This window comes from Mobula hypostoma, chromosome 11 (assembly GCF_963921235.1).
Source record: "Mobula hypostoma chromosome 11, sMobHyp1.1, whole genome shotgun sequence".
NCBI lineage: Eukaryota > Metazoa > Chordata > Chondrichthyes > Myliobatiformes > Myliobatidae > Mobula > Mobula hypostoma.
The window spans coordinates 83,474,259-83,489,446 of NC_086107.1; the positions used below are offsets into that span (position 1 = coordinate 83,474,259).

Below are 15,188 nucleotides of genomic sequence, written 5' to 3' on the forward strand. Positions count from 1 at the left end.
ACTGATGCAAGGTGTCCATTAAGTTCATCTGTCATTTCTTTGTCTCCCATTACTACCTCACCAGCATCATTTTCCTGTGGTCCAATATCAACTCTCAGCTCCCTTTTACTCTTAACTGAAAACAAAACCTTTTAGTATCCTGCTTTATATTATTGGCTAATTTGCCCTCATATTTCATCTTTTCCATTCTTACAGCTCTTTTTTAGTTACCCTTTGTTGGATTTTAAATGCCTCCCTATCATCCAACTTCTCACTCACTTTTGCTACCTTATATGCCCTTTCCTTGGCTTTTATGCAGCCCTTAACTTCTCTTGTCAGCCACAGTTGCCTGCCCCTGCCATTTGAGAACTTCCTCTGTGTATCCTGTGCCTTGTGAACTATTCCCAGAAACTTCATCCATCTCTGCTCTGCTGTCGTCTCCACCACTATCCTCCTCCAGTCCATGTGGGCAAGCTCCTCTCTCTTGCCTCTGTAATTCCATTTATTCCATTGTGATATGATACGTGACTTATGTTTCTCCCTCTCAAATTGCAGTATGAATTTAATCATATTATGATCACTGCCTCCTCAGGGTTCCTTTACATTATGTTTCCGATAAGATCTGGGTGGTTACACATCACCCAATCTAAGATAACCTTTCCCTGAGTAGGCTCAAGTAGTCTCTTGCAATCCAACACCAACCTGATTTTCACAATCCCCTTGCATATTGAAGTCCCCCATTACAATTATGACATTACCCTTCTTAACATGCCATTTGGCCCTTCAAATCTGCTCTACCTTTCAATCATTGTTAATTTATTATCCCTCTCAACCCAATTCTCCTGCCTTTTTCCCATAATCTTTGACACCCTGTCTAATCAAGAACCTATCAACTTCTGCTCTAAGTATACCCAATGGCTTGACCTCCACAGCTGACTGTGAGTTCCATAAACTCACTACCCTCTGTAGGAAATTCCTCCTCCACTCTGTTCTAAAGAGTTGTCACTCTGTTCTGAGGTTGTGCTCTCCTAGAGTTGCCAACAACAGGAAACAACCTCTCCACATCCACTTGATTGAGGCCTTTCAATATTTGATAGATTTCAACGAGATCCTCCCTCATTCTTCTAAACTCCAGCGACTACAGGCCCAGAGCCTGTATGCAGCTCTCATCCCAGTCTTAACTCTATCCTTGATGGCGGGAAGGCTGATGACAGTGATGCATTGGGAGGTTTTCAGTACCTGTTGTAGAGTTTTCCTGACTGCTACAGTGCAGTTTCCAACCCGAGCAGCGATGCAGCTTGTTAAGATGCTCTCTACTGCGCATCTGTAGAATGACGTGAGTAAAGATGTTCAAAGTCCATTTCTCAGCAGCCTCCTCAGAAACCAGATACTTTCATGAGCTGTCTTGCCTGTTTAGGACCCTTGATCCAAAGCCTTGACTCTCCTCTGAAATACCAGCCCAGCCCAATTACAGCTGCTCCTACAATGGCTTAAACAAAATATCTATTTATTGGTACTTGCCAAGTGCCTACTTACCCCATGATCTCAAGCCTACCAAATATCCTGACTGCCCTGTTCGCTTTTTCAAATCTTACTCCCAAAATACACAACCCAACTGCTCCTTGCGATCTAAAGCCTGCCGAATGTCCTGACTCACCCCATTCGCTTCAAATCTTGTTCTCACATCAAATGTAAAGAGACAGTGGACTGTTAAGCAGGACCCTTGATCGTGCTCAGGTACAGAGAGACCTTGTGCTGCAAGTCCACGGCTCCCTGAAAGTGACTATGCAGATAGACAGGGTGGTGAAGAAGGCACACAGCATGCTTGCCTTCATTGGATGGGGTGCTGAGAGTAACAATCAGGAAGTCATCCTGTAACTGAATAAAGCTCGGACGGCTGGGGACAGTGCTGGTCCCTCATTGCAGGAAGATGAATAAGCCCAACACATCACGGGCACATCCCTCTCCACCATCAGTACAGGAGGCTCTGCCTCAAAAGGCAACATCCATCATCAAAGATCCCACTATCTGGGCCACGTTATCTTCTCCCAGCTTGTATCAGGCGGGGGGTAAAAAAACCCAGAAGTCCAACACCACTCGGTTCAGAAACAATGACTTCCCTTCAACCATTTGGCTCCTGAACCAACAGGCACAATTCTAATCACTACCTCAGTACACCACTTTGCACCACAATAGTCTTTGTTTGTGGTCCAAGTATGTTCTTTCTTGTAGAACCTAGAAGCCATGAGGTAATGTTGCAGCTCTATAAAACCCTGGGTAGACTGCACTTGATTCAGTTCTGGTCACCACATTATAGGAAGGATATGGAGCTTTAGAGAGGGTGCAGAGAAGATTTACCAGCATGCTATCTGGATCAGAGAGCATGTCTTATGAAGGTAGGTTGAGTGAGCCAGGGTTTTCTCCTTGGAATGAAGGAGGTAACTTGATAGAGGTGTACAAGTTAATGGAAAGGACAGCCAGAGACTTTTTCCTCCGGGGCAGAGTGACTAATTCGGTAGGGCTTAGAGGAAAATATAGGGGGGATTTCAGAGGTAGGTTTCTTTACACAGAGAGTGGTGGGTGTGTTCTACGCCCTGCCAGGGATGGTGGCCGAGGCAAATGCATTAGGGGCATTTAAGAGATTCTGAGATAGGCCCATGGGTGAAAGAAAAATGGAGGGCTGTGCGGGAGGGAGGCATTGGATTGATCTTAGAGTGCAGCACTGCATCGCAGGCCAAAGGGCCGGTGCTGTGCTGTACCCTTCCATGTTCTGCAGAAGCCAAAGCCATAAAGAAGAAATAAATTTTGCATAATATATGTTTAATTCCTGTCTTTCTTGTGTGTGTCTGATGCAATGTGCCTGTGATGCTGCCAGGAAATGTTTCATTAATCTCTGCGTGTGACAGTAAACCTGACTTTGACTTTGGGGATGTGGAGAGGGTGCGGGAGAGCTTCACCAGGATGCTGCGTGCCAGGAGAGGGTGAACAAACGCGGGTTGTTTTCTCTGGAGCGAAGGCTGAGGGGAGATCTGAGAGAGGTTTATCAGATTATGAGTGGCGCAGTGATTATCTTCTGCCTCCAGGGTTGAAATGTCTAACATTAGAGGGCATGTATTTAAGGTGATTGGGGTAAGTCTAGTGGAGATATGTGGGGCAAGTGGTTTAACGCTGAGAGCAGTGGGTACGAGGGTGGTGGTGGAGGCAGATAGAACAGAGGCGTTGAAGGGACTCTCAGACAGGCACATGGATGTACTGGGAATTGAGGGGTATGGCACTGTATGGGCAGAAGGAATTAGCTTAGTTAGGGGTTTAGTTATGTTTAACGTGGTGGGTGGAAGGGCTTGTTCTGTGTTGTATATCCTATGCAAGACATGTGTAGCAGGTTGCCAGTATGGATCTGTTGCTACGGGAACTGACCCCTATTCTCCATCCCTTTCTCAGGCCTGTCTGTCTACCCTGCACGAAGGAAGTCTCTGAATTTCTCCCGGCACCAGAGGGTGACTGGACAGATCAGTGCTCTTACCAAGGTAGGGAGCCAAGGGAATACAGGAATAATGCGAGTGAGTGATGGGACAGTGTGGATGGAAATTCACTCTGTGTCTGACCCCGGGAGTGTGTGATGGGATGGTGTGGAGGGAGCTTCTCTCTGTGTCTGACCCTGGGAGTGTGTGATGGGACGGTGTGGAGGGAGATCAGTCTGTGTCTAACCCTGGAAGTGTGTGATGGGACGCTGTGGAGGGAGAGTCACTCTGATTCTGACCCCGGGAGTGTGTGATGGGACGGTCTGGAGGGAGATTCACTCTGTGTCTGACCCCGGGAGTGTGTGATGGGATGGTGTGGAGGGAGCTTCTCTCTGTGTCTGACCCTGGGAGTGTGTGATGGGAGAGTGTGGAGGGAGATTCACTCTGTGTCTGACTCCGGGAGTGTGTGATGGGACAGAGTGGAGGGGAATTCACTCTGTGTCTGACCCCAGGAGTGTGTGATGGGACGGTGTGGAGGGAGCTTCACTCTTTGTTTGACCCCGGGAGTGTGTGATGGGACAGAGTGGAATGAGATTCACTCTGTGTCTGACCCCAGGAACGTGAGTAAGTGAGGGAGTGTTCCAGAGTCACTCAACACAGAAACAGACCCTTCGACCCTCTCGGATCCATACTGGTCGATTTCTATCCAAGTTCATTCCATTTCCTCTTGTCTAGCCTATATCCCTTTGAACCTTTTGCCTTCATCTACCTTTTCAATATTGTTAATGTCCCTGCCTCAACCACTTCCTCTGGCAGTTCATTGCATATATGGACCACACTCTTTGTAAAGAAGTTTCTCCTCAGTTTCCTACTAAATCTCCCCCCTCTCATCTTAAACCTGTGCCCTCTGGATCTTGATTCCCCAACTCTGGGGGAAAAAGACTCTGCATTCACCCTGTGTGTCCCTTATGATTTTATACTCCTCTACTAGGTCACCTGTACTCCAGAGAACAAAGTCCCAACTCTCTCCTTAATTCAGTTCCTCAAGACCCAGCAACATCCCCTGTAAATTTCCTCTGCATACTTTCCAGCTTAATGGCATCTTTTAGCAGGGTGACCAAAACTGACATCTTGTACAGCTGTAACAGGATCATAACCATAAGAGATAGAAAATAATTAGGCCATTCAGCCCATCGAAATGCTCTGCCATTTTGCCATGGCTGATCCATTTTCCCTCCCAACCTCATTCTCTGCTGTCTCCTTGTAAACTTTCGTGCCCTGACTAATCAAGAACCTATCAACCTCCACCTTCGATACACCCAATGACATTTCCTCCACAGCTGCCTGTGGTAATGAATTCCACAGATTCACCACCCTCTACCTCAAGAAATTCCTCCTCATCTCCATTCAAAATGGACGTCCCTCTATTCTGAGGCTGTGCTCTCTGGTCCTAGAGTCCCCCAGTAGAGGAAACATTCTCTCCATATCCACTCTATCTAAGCCTTTCAACATTCAATGTGTGTACAGGCCCAGAGATATCAAATGCTCCTTATATGCTAACTCTTTCATTTCCAGAATCATTCTTGTGAACCTCCTCTGGACCCTCTCCAATGTCAGCTCAACCTTTCTTAGTTAAGCAGCCCAAAACTGCTGACAATACTCTGAGTGAGGCCTTACCAGTGCCTTATAAAGCCTCAGCATTACATCCTTGCTTTTACAATATATTCTAGTCTTGTCAAAATGAATGCTAACATTGCATTTGCCTTCCTTAATGCTGATTCAAGCCACAAATGAACGTTTAGAGAATGATGCATAAGGGCTCCCGAGGTCCTTTGCACCTCAGATTTTTGAACTTTCTGCTCGTTTAAAAAATAATCTATGTGTTTGTTTCTTCTGCCAAAGTGCATGACCATACCCTTCTCTGCACTGTATTCCATCTGCCACTTTGCCCAGTCTCCTTCTACTGCCTCCCTGCTTGCTCAACATACTTGCCTCTCCAGCTAGCTTCGTTTCATCCGCAAACTTGGCCACAAAGCCATCAATTCCATCATCCAAATCATTGACATACAATGTAAAAGGAAACAACCCCAACACAGACCCCTGTGGAACACCACTAGTCACTGGCAGCCAACCAGAAAAGGCTACCCTATTCCCACTCTTTGTCTCCTGCCAATCAACCAATGCTCTATCCACGCCGGTACCTTTCCTGTAATACCATGGGCTCTTGTCTTGTTAAGCAACTTCATGTGCAGCACCTTATCAGAAGCCTTCTGAAAACACAACATTCACCAGTTCTCCCTTGTCTATCCATCTTGTTATTCCCTCAAAGAATTCCAACAGATATGTCAGGCAAGATTTCCCCTTAAATACACCATGATGACTATGGTCTATTTTATCATGTGTCCCCAAATACCCTTGAGATGTCATTCTTGACAACTGACTCCAACATCATCCCAGCCACTGAGGTCAATCTAACTGGCCTATAATTTCCTTTCTTCTGCCTCTCTTCCTGGTTGAAGAGTGCAGTGAAATTTGCAATTTTCCAGTCCTCCAGAACCATGCTAGAAGCTAATGCATCCATTTTCTCTAGCTGCCTTTTTCAGAGCCCTGGGGTGTAATCCATCAGGTCAAGGTGACTAACCTACCTTCAGACCTTTCACCTTCTTAACACCTCCCTAGTAATTGCAATTGCACACACTTCTGCCCCCTGACACACTCAAACTTCCAGCATACTGTTTGTGTCTTCCACAGTGAAGATGGATGCAAAATACTTATTCAGTTCATTTATCATTCCTTGTCCCCAATTTCTAGCATCATTTTCCAGTGGTCCGATATCTACTTTCACCTCTCTTATATATCTGAAAAACTTTTGGTTTCCCCTTTGATATTATTGGCTAGCTTCCACTCATTCCACCTTTTCTCTGTTTATGATCTTTAATTGCCTTCTGGTGATCTTTAAAAAGCTTCCTAATCCCCATTAATTTTTGCTCTATTTAATACCCTCTCTTTCGCTTTTATGCTGTCCTTGACTTCCCTTGTCAGCAATGGTCAACCCATCCTGCCTTTAGAATATTTCTTCTTTAGGATGTATCTATCCTGTACCTTTTGATCTGCTCCCAGAAACTCCAGCCATTGTTGTTCTGCCGTCATCCTTGCTAGTGTCAATGCTGACCAACTCCTCTCTCGTGCCTCTATAGTTCCCTTTACTCCACTGCAATACTGAAGCATCTGACTTTAGCTTCACAATCTCAAATTGTAGGGTGAAGTCTATCATATTACGATCACTGTCTCTGAAGGGTTCTGTTACCTTAAGCACCCTAATCAAATCTGGTTCATTACACTACACTCAATGCAGAATGGCTGATCACCTAGAGGGCTTAACCACAAGCTATTCTTTTAAGCCATCTTGTAGGCATTCTACAAATTCTCTCTCTTGGTATTGAATTGAATTGAATTGACTTTATTTCTTACATCCTTCACATACGTGAGGAGTAAAAAATCTTTACGTAACGTCTCCATCTAAATGTGCAATGTGCAATCACAGTAATTTATAATAATTTATAATAAATAGAAGTCAATGTAATACAGAGTACACTCAAGTCAGCATGAGTTAAGCAGTCTGATGGCCTGGTGGAAGAAGCTGTCCCGGAGCCTGTTGGTCCTGGCTTTTATGCTGTGGTACTGCTTCCCGGATGGCAGCAGCTGGAATAGATTGTGGTTAGGATGGCTTGGGTCCCCAATGATCCTACGGACCCTTTTTACACACCTGTCCTTGTAAATGTCCTGAATCATGGGAAGTTCATAACTACAGATGCGCTGGGCTGTCTGCATCTGTCTGATTTTTCCAATCTACTGGCATATTGATTTTCCTGTGATTATCCGAACATTACCCTTTTTACAAGCCTTTTTCTATCTCCCTTTGTAACTTGTACCCCACATCCTGGCTACTGTTTTGAGGCCTGTATGCAATTCCCATTAGAGTCTTTTATTCTTGCAGCTTCTTAACTGTATCTGCAAGGATTCTACATCTTCCGACCCTGTGTCACCTCTTTCTAAGGATTTGATTTCATTTTTTACCAAGACGGCCACTCCACCCCCTCTGCCTACCTGCCTCTCCTTTCGATGTAATGAGTATCCTCGGATGTTAAACTCCCAGCTATGATCTTCTTTCAGCCATGATCCAGTGATGCCCACAATGTCATACATGCCAATCTGTAACTGTGCTACAAGTTCATCTGCCTTATTCTGTATACTGTACTTTGCGCATTCAAATATAACACCTTCAGTCACCTTTCTCAATTCTGCCCCGTTACACTTTAATATCCCACTGACTGCAATTTTGTCCTAACGTCTGCCTGTCCTTTCTCACAGTCTCACTACGCACTGCATATGTTCATACATTAACTGCCCCATTCTCATCCCTATCACGCTGGTTCCCACCCCCTGCCATATCAGCTTAAACCCTCTCCAACAACTCTAGCAAACCTGCCCGCAAGGGTATTGGTCCCCCTTGGGTTCAGGTGTAACCTGCCCCTTTTCTACAGGTCATATTTTCCCCAGAAGAGATTCCAACGATCCAGAAACCTGAAACACTAGTCCCTGAGCCAATTCCTCAGCTACTCATTTATCTGCCACATCGTCCCATTCTTTCCCTCACTGGCACATAGCACAGGTAACGATCCAAAGATTACTATCCTGGAGTTCTGGTTTTTCAGCTTTCTACCTAGCTCCCTAAAATCTCTCTTCAGGTTTCCTCCCTTTTCCTACCTGTGTCACTGGGGCCAGGACTCCTGGCTGCTCAACCTCCCAGTTTACAATGCCGTGGTCCCAACCCGAGACATCCCTGACCCTGGCACTTGCGAGGCAACATACCATCTGGGGGTGTCTCCTTCACATCACGTCTACTCTTCTAACCGTCTTCTCCCCACCTCCCCCCATGCAATCACAGCACCAGACTCAGTGGCAGAGCAGAGAGACGATCACTCTGCTCCCCTCGGTTGGTTGTGCCCCACGGCTTATCCAGAGGGATGTTCCAAACCCTGTTCTCACCTTATTCACCGCCCTGTCTACCTGTGACCCTACTCTCAGGGAACTGTGCCTCCCGAGGGACCTGCCGTTCTCTGGCAAAGTCTCACCCTCATCTGTCTTCCTGAAATGTGTTACGTCGCACTTATCCAACCTAAACTCCATTTGTCATTCCTCGGCCCATGGACTCAGTTGATTGAGATCCCCCTGTAAGTCCTTACAATCCTCTTCATTGTCCACGACTCTACCCACTTTTGTGTCAGCTGCAAACTTGCTAACTGCATCTGTATATTCTCATTCAAATCACTGACATGGATAACAAGCGTGAAAGCTCCCAACACTGAGCCCTCGAGACAGCTCTGGTCACCAACCTCCAGTCCGAGACAGAGGGGAAGGGTGTGAGAAGGGGAAGCCAGAGAGGAGAGAAAGAGAGAGGGAGGAAACATGGAGAGAGACAGAGAGGAAGAGAGACAAACTGAGAAAGAAAGGGACAGAGGGGGAGATGACATGAGAGAGAGGGGGAGTGAGAGATTACATAGAAGAGTGTGCTGGAGTTTGTGGTCTGCCTTCTGGGAACATTGCACTAAGGGCAGATATCTCTCTGGATACAGACCGTGTCCTAACAGGCTACAGTGGGAGCGAGTGGAGAGAGATCTCAGGGTACATCTCAGGTTGGGGCCTCACGGAAAAAGGGAAAATCTCAAAAGTTCTCAAGTATGGGAAAATCTCCATCAAGGTGAGTTCATCCCAACATGTCCCTCCCTGGAGCCCATCTTTCTCCCCACCCTGACACCTTCCTCCCTCCCCCTATCCTCTCTCTCCCTCCCTTTCATCCCTCTTTCACTTCTCTCCCTCACATCTCTCCATTTCCCTGTCTCCTACCCCCGCCTACACCATCTCCCCCATTGTCCCACTGTCTCCCCTGCCTCTCCCCCTTGTCTCCCCCCTCTCCCCTCCCCCTTTCTCCCCTTTCTCTCCATCTTCTCTCTCCTCTCTACCCTCCTCTCTCTCCCATTTCCTCCCTCTGTATTGCCCTCTCCCCACCTTTTCTCCAAACCTCCCACTCCTCACCTCTCTTGCATCCCCCTCCCTTTGCGTCTCAGCTATAATGACTAATGTCCCACACTCTCTTTCTCTCAACCACCCCCACCTCCAGCCCCGTGACCAGTGTTTGAGGAATAACCTTGATCTGAGTCAGATCTGTGCCAAAGGAGATGGGGTGGACACTTGTGCTGGTGAGTTTTCCAACTGAGATCTCCCCTCCATATTGTCCTCCTCTGACCCTCTCCATCTCCACTCTCCCACCTCCACCCACTCCCACTCCCCACCATCTCCTCACCCACTCCCCACCATCTCCCACCCACACCTCACCCACTCCCCACCCACTCCCCGTCCACTCCCCACCCACTCCCCACCCACTCCTCACCCACTCTGCACCATCTCCCACCATTTCCCAACTACTCCCCACCCACTCCCCACCCTCTCCCACTCCCCACCCACTCTCCACCCACTCCCCACCCACTCCTCACCCACTCCCCACCCACTCCCCACCCATTCCCCACCCACTCTCCACCCTCTCCCCACTCTCTCCACCCTCTCCCCACCCTCTCCCCACCCACTCTCCACCCACTCCCTACCCACTCCTCACCCACTCTCCATCCACTCTCCACCCACTCCCCTCCCACTCTCCACCTTCTCCCCACCCACTCCTCACCCACTCCTCACCCACTCCCCACCCACTCCCCATCCACTCCCCACCCACTCCCCACCCACTCCTCACCCACTCTGTACCATCTCCCACCATTTCCCAACTACTCCCCACCCACTCCCCACCCTCTCCCACTCCCCACCCACTCTCCACCCACTCCCCACCCACTCCTCACCCACTCTCCACCCACTCCCCACCCATTCCCCACCCACTCTCCACCCTCTCCCCACTCTCTCCACCCTCTCCCCACCCTCTCCCCACCCACTCTCCACCCACTCCCTACCCACTCCTCACCCACTCTCCATCCACTCTCCACCCACTCCCCACCCACTCCCCTCCCACTCTCCACCTTCTCCCCACCCACTCCTCACCCACTCCTCACCCACTCCCCACCCACTCTCCACTCTCTCCCCCCACTCTCTCCCCACCCTCTCCCCACCGACACCCCACCCACTCCTCACCCATTCTCCGCCTCTCCATCTCCTCTCCCCACACTCTCCATTTCCTCCTCTCCCTCCACCAGCTTTGTCACCCAATTAAATTTATGGACCCTTGGTATTACTCTGCTTGCCTGCTTTTGGCACTCATCACTTATCACCCCTCCAGAAGGTAGGGAACTTGCCAGCATTTCTCCCCATCCCTATTTGCCCCCTGAGAAGGAGGCCGTGAAAACATCCCCCCCCCATCCCCAAGGTATGTCCTTTCTGGTGCGGGTGCTCTCCCTTGACACCATTGAGTGAGCAAGTTCTGGGAGTCAGACCCTGATCCAATGAAAGGGAAGGAGAGCGTATATCGCATTTTGATCCGTGTGGGATGTGGGAAAACCGTAGGTGGTGGTCTTCCTGTCATCCATCCAGCAAGATTTGTGGTGGGGGGGGGTGTTCAGGAGGGGCTTTTGGAGTGGCCTGGCCAGGGACTGTGGTGCCCTCTATGTATGGTTCTTTTTGTGCTAGAGGTGGGCAGGAGTGGGTGTTTTGTGGGGGTGGCAGGGATAAGGGGTAACTGGTGAAGGGTGCTATCTGTTCTGAATGGCGCTGAGCTTCTCGAGAGCTGCCCTCAGCTGGCAAATTGGGTAATGTCCCGTCACACTCCTGACATGCAGATGTGGGCAAGGTAATATGGTGGATGTGAATGCAGGGACTAACCCCAGCCAGGGAAATGTGGAGTGTCCTGCCACACTTCAGATCTGTGCTTTACGTTGTGTATCTGCTTCGCCTTGTGTTCCACTTTGAGAGGGCAGGTGTCAAGGGACAGGACGCAGTGAATGACAACTCCTAGCAGTGTTAATGTACAGAGGGATCTTAGACTCCACGTCCACAACTCCCAGTACTTCAATAGGATGGCAAAGAAGGTGCAGACTTTATCGGTTCAAGGATTGGGAAGTAACATTGCAGCTTTATAAAACTCTGGTCAGGCCTCGTCTGGAGTATTGCATTCAGGTTTGGTTAGCCGATTGCAGGAAGGATTAGGAGTTATGAGTTATCGGGAGAGATCAGATGTATTGTCCAGAGCAGCAGGAGCTGAGGGGGGACCTCACAGAAGTCTCCACTCACAATGATAATGAGAGGCATAGACAGCTGGTATCTTTATCCCTCAAGGTCAAAGTATTGAAATTCTAATACCAGCAGGCATGCATTGAAGGTGCGAGGGTTAAGTTCAAAGGAGATGTGTGGTGCAAGTGTTCTTTCACACACAGGGTGGTGGGTGCCTGGGATGTGGTGTTGAGGGTGGTGGTGGAGGCAGATACGACAGAGGTGTTTTAAGGGGCTTTTGGAGAGGCACATGGGTGGAGGGGTATTGACTGGACACTGTGTAGGCAGAAGGGATTAGAGTTAGGCATTCAATTGCATTTGTTTAGTTTAGTACAACTTTGTGGAGGAAAGGGGCTGTTCCTGTACTGTGCTGTTCTGTGTTCTACGTTTTAGGAGATTCTGGCGGTCCTTTCTCAATCAAAATTAAGCAGAGATGGATTCAGGTGAGAACGAGTGCAACCAATCCTCTTGGAATGCAGTGGTCAACCCTCCTGCATCATCTCCACCTGGAAGACAGCAGATATCTGCGACTGCATTGCATCAAAGGCATGACCTCTGCAGCCGTGTCTTGCTGCAGCGCACTGATGGGCTGCATTTCCCCCCACCTTTGCTGTGTTGCTGCAGTCCATCGTTCAGCAAAACAGCGTCACAGGGCGATGCACCAATCCTATCTCACTGTAGCACGCCCGCAACGTAACAACTCCAACAAAATGAATCAGTACGACACGCCATAGGAGGTTAAAGTTGCATCACTCCATTCTGCATACTCCAGAGGCAGTTTTAAGCTCTTGTATTGCTGGGCACCATTGGGAATTGCAGTCCTGTGCTGCAGTATACCATTGCATTTACCCCTGCATGAACCATGCAGCATTACAGCACAATTCCACTCTCCTTGCAGAACCACACACTGCTGCATTATTGCAACACTGTGCTGATCATTTCTCAATACAATGTACATGCAGCGATGCATTTCTGCAACGAGTGGTCAACAATGCAGCACAGAGTCAAGCATGGAAATGCTCACTCTACTATAACACACCAATATACTACAATGCAACAGCGTTAAACTGCTACACAAATGCATTGCAGGACCTTGCAGAAAAAGCATTCCACAACACCTCACAACTACCAGTCCACTGCAGTGTTGTAAGGTGGAATTCTGCAGCAGAGATGCAACAACGAGCTAAAGCATGGCATCTTCAAATGCCTTCAGGTTCTGGGAGCAGCACCATTCAACAGCAGGGCCAAAGCATGGGAACGCAGAGGCAACATTTCAATAGAATGCAACAGCAGCAAAGGTGATGGCATTGCACCATCACAGCACATTGCTGCAATGTTTCCTGCAATTAAATCTGGCAGGAAATGGGAAGGTGTGAGTTCCCATTGGGAGTGTGGACTGCAGAAGTGAATGGGAAGGGGTGAGTTCCCATTGGGAGTGTGGATGGTGGGAGTGAATGGGAAGGGATGGGGTCCATTTGGGAGTGTGGACAGTGGGAGTGAATGGGAAGGTTGGGGTCCCATTGGGAGTGTGCACAGGGAGGGGTTGATCCCATTGGGAGTGTGGACAATGGGAGTTAATAGGAAGGGTTGGGGCCCATTGGGACTGTGGACAGTGGGAGTAAATGGGAAGAGTTGGGGTCCCATTGGGAATGTGGGTGGTGGGAGTGAATGGGAAGGTTGGGGTCCCATTGGGAGTGTGCACAGGGAGGGGTTGATCCCATTGGGAGTGTGGACAATGGGGGTTAATAGGAAGGGTTGGGGCCCATTGGGACAATGGACAGTTAGGGTGAATGGGAAGGGTTGGGGTCCCACTGGGAGTGTGAACTGTGGGAGTGAATGGGAAGGGGTGGGTCCCATTAGGACTGTGGACAGTGGGAGTATATGGGAAGAGTTGGGGTCCCATTGGGAATGTGGGTGGTGGGAGTGAATGGGAAGGGATGGCTCCCCATTGGGTGTCTCTAACAGGATCTGAATCACCCCACAGATCGGGATTGTCAGTTCGGGGACCACTGCACAGTGCAGTGCCAACTACATGGGTTACTACACCAACGTTGCACGCATGATGGACTGGGTTAGGACTGTCGTGACAGACCTTGCCTACAGTTAACAAGTTTTGAAAACGCTCCTCAAAGTACACACAGAATGATAAAGAAATCGTTGATCTACGAAGCCTCACACCTCACCCCCTCAATGCACAGTCGAAACACTAACCTACTTCCGGGGAGAGATATGTACACTGACCAGTGTCTCTCAGTCCCTCTCACTCTGGGATAACGCCCAACCCTTTCCTCCCCCACTCTATCCTCCCCCCATCCCTCTGCTCCAATACCTCTGTTCCCCACTCTCTACCCTCTGCCCCTCCCCTCCCATTTCCTTCTTCCCCTCCCCCTTGTCTCCCCCCCGTGCCCTCCAATCCCCTCTTCCCCCTCCTCTCTTCCCCCACTTCCCACCCCCCAACCTCATTTTGAGACTGGATATTACTGTTTGAAACTCTCTGTATCATTAAATAATTTGGAACAGAACTTGTGAGTGCTTCTGGAAGAACATGGGTGACTTCTCTACCCTTCTCGATCCCCTCCCTCACCCTCATTCTCATGAACCTCCTCTGGACCCTCTCCAATGCCAGCACATCCTCCCTTAGATACAGGGCCCAAAGCTGCTCTTAAAGCCTCAGCATTGCATCCTGGCTTTTATATTCTAGTCCTGTCGAAATGAGTGCTATCATTTAACTTGCCTTCCTCACCACCGCATCAACCTGCAAGTTAGCCTTTAGCGAGTCCTACACAAGGGCTCCCCAGTCCCTTTGCTCCTCTGATCTTTGAATATTATCTCCATTTAGAGAATAGTCTGCCTTAAGGGACCACAAACTTCCCTGCACAGCGTTCCATCTGCTACTTCTTTGCCCATTATATATATATGTGTGTGTGTGTGTGTGTGTATATATATATATATATATATATACACACACATACACACTACGCATGTACACACACAGAACTGAACCCCTCACACAACCCAAAGGCCAGGGAGTCAGTATGGAAACATTCCACACATTCCTGGCCACAGTCAGCAAACAGGGCCGTCGGCCCCTCCCCAGTCCCCTGTCCACCTTCCCCTCTCCCTCCCCATTCTGTATCTTGTCCCCACCCACCCCCTCTCTCTCACACACACACACGCACATCTATCACACACACAGATTGACATACTGTCACAGTAGTATCCACACAGCTCTCTCTCTCCACATGTGCACACACAGACACACAGACTCTCACACAACAGTTTCGCACACTCCCCTCCACACATTCTCATTCATTCTCTCTCTCTCTCTCTCTCTCTCTCTCTCTCTCTCTGTGTCTCTCTTCCTCTCCTCCCCCCACAAAGCTGAGATTCATTCAGAAAAACAAACTGCATAGCATCAGGGAACAGATCCAACTGCTGAGGTGGGACGTAACTTCGGTGGGTGAGGGGCCCCAGTGAGTGGGG

General features: G+C 48.9%; 1 protein-coding gene across 3 annotated transcripts in view; it reads left to right on the top strand.

Moving 5' to 3' along the window:
* LOC134354333 (complement factor B-like) overlaps window positions 1-14,728 on the top strand; it is a 68,415-nt gene extending 53,687 nt beyond the window's left edge. The window contains exons 13-17 of one of the 3 annotated variants that reach the window (XM_063063268.1): window positions 3,421-3,506; window positions 9,077-9,201; window positions 9,622-9,700; window positions 12,099-12,148; window positions 13,690-14,728. In XM_063063268.1, the coding sequence (XP_062919338.1) occupies window positions 3,421-3,506; window positions 9,077-9,201; window positions 9,622-9,700; window positions 12,099-12,148; window positions 13,690-13,812 (463 nt within the window). In that variant the 3' untranslated portion in view covers window positions 13,813-14,728. The remainder of the gene's footprint in view (window positions 1-3,420; window positions 3,507-9,076; window positions 9,202-9,621; window positions 9,701-12,098; window positions 12,149-13,689) is intronic. The other 2 variants (XM_063063266.1, XM_063063267.1) reach the window with 2 other exon arrangements.
* The last annotated feature ends 460 nt before the right edge of the window (window positions 14,729-15,188 follow it).